General features: G+C 34.9%; 1 protein-coding gene across 2 annotated transcripts in view; it reads left to right on the forward strand.

Annotated features, from left to right (window-relative positions):
* Fsd1l (fibronectin type III and SPRY domain containing 1 like) overlaps positions 1 to 3,154 on the forward strand; it is a 69,206-nt gene extending 66,052 nt beyond the window's left edge. For both annotated transcript variants that reach the window (XM_042698387.1, XM_042698396.1), the window contains one exon: positions 1,875 to 3,154. In XM_042698387.1, the coding sequence (XP_042554321.1) occupies positions 1,875 to 2,000 (126 nt within the window). In that variant the 3' untranslated portion in view covers positions 2,001 to 3,154. The remainder of the gene's footprint in view (positions 1 to 1,874) is intronic.
* The last annotated feature ends 2,846 nt before the right edge of the window (positions 3,155 to 6,000 follow it).

Below are 6,000 nucleotides of genomic sequence, written 5' to 3' on the forward strand. Positions count from 1 at the left end.
TCAAGGAGAGTGCCCAGGCCCTGAGTTCAAGTCCCATGGCTGGCATCAAAACAAAGTACCTTGATTATTGGCATTTCTCTATACCATTGGGCTGCTGTGGGGTGTTCTAGGATCTAGTTAAGGACATTATTCTGAGTAGAAGTTTCCATAATTTGGTACTTCTATAAATTAGGATGTTATATTTCAAATTTAGACTTGGTGGAATGTTTTGTATGTGTGTTTTCTATTATTATTGCTAAGTATAACTCCCCACTATGAAGAAAAAGTACATATGTTTAAAACACATATATTCTTTTAAAATTCACCAACAAAAATTTTCAATCTAGAAAATCTAAAATCTCGAGCATAGAGCAATGCTAATAAACAGTTCTAGTTCATTAAAAATAAAAGTGATGAAGCCAGGTACTGGTGGCTCATGCCTCTAATGCTAGCTACTCCGGGTTGAGATCTGAGTATTGTGGTTCAGAACTAGCCCCAGCAGGAAATTCTGTGAGACTCTTCTCTCCATTAACCACCAGAAAACCAGAAGTGGTGCCATGGCTCTAGAGGTAGAGCGCTAGCCTTGAGCTAAAGAGCTCAGAGACAGTGCCCAGGTCAGAGTTCAAGCCCCATGACCAACCAAAAACAAAATTAATTAAGTTTTGCTTGTTTCAGAATACACTATAAATAGAATTATTTAGCATTTGTCTTTAGATTGTATAGATTAATGCATTTAAATTCACCCATACTATTGTGTGTGCATTTTTTTCCTGGTGCTGGTACCAGGACTTGAACTCAGGACCTCATGCTTTCAGCTTTTTGCTCAGCTTTCTTGCTCATTTGCTCATGGCTGATGTTCCACTACTTGATCCATACTTTCAGTCTGGCCATTTTGCTGGTCAATTGGAGATGGAGTCTCATAGACTTTTCTGCCTTGGCTGATTCCAAACTAAAATCTTCTTAAGTCTCCTGAGTAGCTAGGATTATAGGCACGAATTACCAGTGCCTGGTTAATATTCCTTTTTCTGTTGCTGCATAGTATTTCCTATTTGCATGTACCATAGTTTGGTGGTTGTTTTTTGTTTTTGCTTTCTTAGTGTGCTTTGCAATACTCTGGTTAGAAACTGTGGCCTTATACAGGCAGTGCAAGTTCTCTAACATTGGCTTACATCCCCAGATCTTACTTGTTTGTTTTTTTTCTTTTAAAGACAGGGCTGTACTATGTAGCCCTGGCTGCCCTTGAACATGTATTTTTCCTGCATCCATCTTCAGAGTGCTGGGATTGCAGGTGTGTGCCACCACACCTATTTTATACCACAATTTATGTATGCATTCACCTGTTGAAGGATATTTTGGTCCTTTCTTGTTTGGAGCATTTATGAATAGTCATATTAATAATTATGCTATAAATATCCACATACGAGTTTCTTGTGAACATGTTTCACTTCTCTTGAAAAAATATATGAGTAATAGTGTTCCCAAAGTAGTGTTCATTTGGCTTTATAATAAACTACAAAAACATTTTCCAGAGTGGCTGTTTCTTTCTGCATACTCGCAGCAATCTATAAGCGTTTACACATCTTTCCTATTATTAGGTATATTGCCAGTTGTGCAGATTAGTATCAGAAATGATGGGCAATATCTTCTGCCTAGATTAATCCACTTAAAATTCTACAGTCCTGACTTGTCTTTTGTTGGGTGCAGCTTCAGTTGCTTCTAAAGTAATCCTGAATTGTTCTGTCCCTCCTCCCAGTACAAAAGTGAAGCTTGTTAGCTTGAGATGTTTTGTTATTCATACATATGAAATTTTGTCTTTTTAACAGAAATTTAAGAATCACTGGGGTTACAATTTGATTTGAAATCTGACTGGGACTTTGATTTTTGTCTTTTCTTAGGTTTGGTGTGGTGGACTTTCTTTGAGTACTGGGATGCAGGTTCCAAGTGCTGTGAGAACACTTCAGAAAAGTGAAAATGGAATGACTGGCTCAGCTAGCAGCCTGAACAATGCTACTACACAGTAATGCCTACTCAGACTATGTTTACCCTCCCTTTTGATTGGGTGGCCTTTCCTGTGCAGTAACTAACCACAGGAAGTTGTGAGTGATGGAATTCAGGTTTACTATGCCCTCCTTTAAGGCCTGGAATCTTTTAGCTTAAGCATCTACAACAAAGCATTCACAGTGTTCTGCTATGAAATATAGAGGCACAAGCAGTTATCCCCCCCCCCCAAAGACCAATGTCTTAAATAGTAAATGGGAAAAAGGCAGTGTTTAAGTATTTATTAGGAAATTCATTTTTATGGTTCTTAGATTACTTAGGTTCTTCTGTAGAGTTTTATTATATATTGTGACCCTAGTTGCTGGGCTGCAATGCTTTTAAAGCTTGCCCTTTTTCCTTTCATGTTCTTGTTTCTATTATATCCTGTTACTTAGTTCTTACACTGAAGCTTTAAAAATACACAGTCCCCCAACAATTCATAAAAATGGAAATCATTCATTGGGGATGACAAAAATGTTATCTTGTGGTTTATTTTCCATTTTTTTATAAATAAGTTGTTTGCTAAATTAACTTATTTATTGATTGCATATCATTTTCCTTTCTAATATACTGTGGTATTTCTCTTGTGTTTATAACTCAAAGTACAGTGGAATAAGGGAACACTTAAACAGCTTAAAATTACCCAGATTTCGGTGTTATGCCTTCTATACTAACATAATGGCAGAGGGATATATTTTACATTTTGCTCTGCTTAGATTAGGTAAAAATTTTACAATCTTTGTTTTCTGGTTTTGTTATCTAATTTAATTCTACCTTTAACCATTATCGTTGATAAAATTCACACTCAAATTGGGCACTAATTATAATTGTAACTGATTTTTAGCAGTTAAAGAGTGCCTATTTAGAAGTTAAAGTTATATAAAAGATACCCAACTTTTATCTAAGGAAAGATAGGTTATAAAAGGAGATGCCTAAAATGTTCTTTACTGGAAGAATTTATATCTTCATTGTAATATGAAGTTTAAAAAACTTGAAAAATACATATCTCTGACTTATTCAAGTTTTTCAATCTATTCAGAGGTTAACTTTTTCTGTTCGTTACTCATTTGCTTTCTAGAGGCATAATATACTTATTCCAAGACTTATTCCATAGACAATGTTGAACAATGAGTTAAAAAAAACTATTCCTAAAAAGCCAAGTATTTCAGTAATAATTGTAATTCAAGTTACAAGTTGAACCAAACTAAAAGTTGTAATTACAGTATTTTAAGAATTATTTGAACATTTTTATAAGAATTTCATGGGCTGGGAAGGTTGGCTCAGTAGTAGAGCGCTTGCCTTGCATGCATGAGGCCCTGGGTTCGATTCCTCAGTACCACATAAGCAGAAGAAAAAAAAAGCCGGAAGTGGCGCTCTGGCTCGAGTGGTAGAGCACTAGCCTTGAGCTGAAGAGCTGAGGGACGGTGCCCAGGCCCAGAGTTCAGGCCCCACGATCCGACCCCCCCCCCCCAAAAAAAAAGAATTTCCTTAATATTTGAAACTTAATTTCTCCTGTTGAGTTTCTTTCGTTCTTGTTTTTTAAATCTGCTGACACCTTCCCCCAAGAAGTGACTGGCTGCTTACATTTGAGTGGCTTTCTACATAAGGCCTGTGGAATAGTATATTCCCTCTTAACATTTCCTGTTTACTGATAGATCATTTTGTGCTACTGATAGAACAGATTTGACCTAGGGTATTGTTTATTTCTAGAAGACAAATAGCTGCATTGTGTGATAACATCTTGGTAATTTTAAAAACTATAAACAGTTTAGAGAAATAAGTATGTCACTAGTCAGTCTTTGGTAATCCAAACAAATATTTTGTTTTTGTTTCTCATGTTTTGAAAGAAATATTTGGATGTTCTGCTTCCTTTAGAAGGGCTATTCTAGGACCTTAGGAGACAAGAATGAATTTCTTTTCATAGGCTCAAACCTGAAAGCAGTGATTTAGTGGAATTGCTTTATGCAAGTAGCTACATGACACTAAAAAAAGCCAGATGTTCTTGTACAGAACTGTATTCTGTTATGTCTTACATAATTGTGTCTTCTCATTAAGCCAGTGCCTTTTCCTCTTAAGCATGCTCCTTGCTCCATGTCCAGTATCAACTGACAGTTAATCCAGACAGCATGACATGGCAGTGGTAAGGACCTTCTGTTGAAGGGGTATGGGGAAAGGAAATACTAATCAGGAGCTGGAGGAGTGTGTATGATTTCTTTCTAGTACTCCTACCACCATTTCAAAGTTTTCATAGAAAGTTTTCTAATATTGCTGGGAAGATGGCTCAGTGGTAGAGCGCTTGCCTTGCATGCTTGAGGCCCTGGGTTTGATTCCTTAGCACCACATAAGAAAAAAGAAAAAAGCCGGAAGTGGTGGTGTGGCTCAAGTGGTAGAGCGCTAGCCTTGAGCTGAAGAACTGAGGGACAGTGCCCAGGCCCAGAGTTCAGGCCCCACGACTGGACCCAAAAAAAAGAAAAGAAAAAAGGAAGTTTTCTAATATTAATTTGAAAAATACATTAACTTCACTAGGAAGAAGCTTTGTGGTAATAAATAAATAAATTCAATAAATCCAGAGTCCAAATTTCCTTTACAAGTAATACCTGGTATTGCATGATATGAATATTATGTCAGACTGGGAATTTGAGGGTTTTCTACTCTCTGCTTCTTCCTAAAGTTATCTAAAATTAAACAACCATATGGTATTTTTGTTTTAAGATTTTTAAATTTTATTTGTTAAACTAATCAGAAAGTTTGTTACCCTAATTTTTAACCTAAAAAATAATAAAATATAGTGCCTATTTTTAATAGTTTCAAAATAAGGTAGCCATTAACTTGATCATAATATATGACGTAAAAAATATTGAGCTCCTTTGCTCAACTTTAATGCATTGTGAAAATGTTAGTACATCTTTTTAAACCTTCTTTATTGCTTTATTTACCTTTTTTGGTGGGGAGGGGAGTGAGGTCAAACATGAGTGCTTCCTATAAAGGAACTGCATGAGAGGTTGACTAATGGATATAACACAGGTATAAAAATTATGTTTTATGAAACATGCATTGAGTATTACATTTCTTTTTAGCAAATGAATTCCAAACCAGTTTTATTAAACTGTATATAGAAATGAAGGAGCTGCCTTAAGCACTTTAGAACAAGAATTTAAAATTCATTTTAACTTTTCGGCTGACTATGTCACATGCATCTTTAACTTTTGATCTGTAGATGTATATCAAGCATTTAATCACTAATGCACATAGAAAAAGTGTCTTGTTGAATGTTCCAGGCATAGGTAAATGAATTAAAAGTATTAAGGGCATGTGTGTCTATATATGGGTTTAACTGATGGCATCTGAATTATTTTGACGGTGAACTACTATTACACAGCTAAACTTGGCCTACTTGCTCTGTTTTGCAAATAGTAATTTCCCCTTGTCATATAAGAAGAAATATTGGCTTGAACATACTTATTAACTTATGAAATCAGGGCATCAACAATATCATGCATATTTTTGAATTTTTGGAGCTGGCCATTGGTGGTATAAATATTTGTGATAAAAGCTTTTAATTAGGCTAATATATTCTATTTCATTACTTACCTAAAATGTTAGTTTCTCTCCATATTTTCTCATAAATTATTTATGTATTTTAATTATTTCCTTTAAAAATCATTGGAAAAGTTGCAAAAGGATATATACGTAAAATGAATATTCCAAAGAATATTAATAGTAAGACAGTGTAGACTTTCTACTATAAAATGTATGATTCTAGGCTAACTTTTCAAAACATAAATTCATTTTTACAGCATATTTGTTAGATGGGTGTGTGTTTATTGTCTATTCATATAAAAAAGTAGTTTTTGTGGTCTGGCAGTTAAGATTGAGATTATTTGTATTCACATTTCCAAAACTAGAACAGTTTATTATACACCTCATTCTGCTGCTCATTCTGCTGCTTTTAGGTCATGATAGAAACTGCATTTTTAAAAAAAT

Source organism: Dipodomys spectabilis, unplaced genomic scaffold (genome assembly GCF_019054845.1).
Source record: "Dipodomys spectabilis isolate Male_0828 unplaced genomic scaffold, ASM1905484v1 ptg000006l, whole genome shotgun sequence".
Taxonomy (NCBI): Eukaryota; Metazoa; Chordata; class Mammalia; order Rodentia; family Heteromyidae; genus Dipodomys; species Dipodomys spectabilis.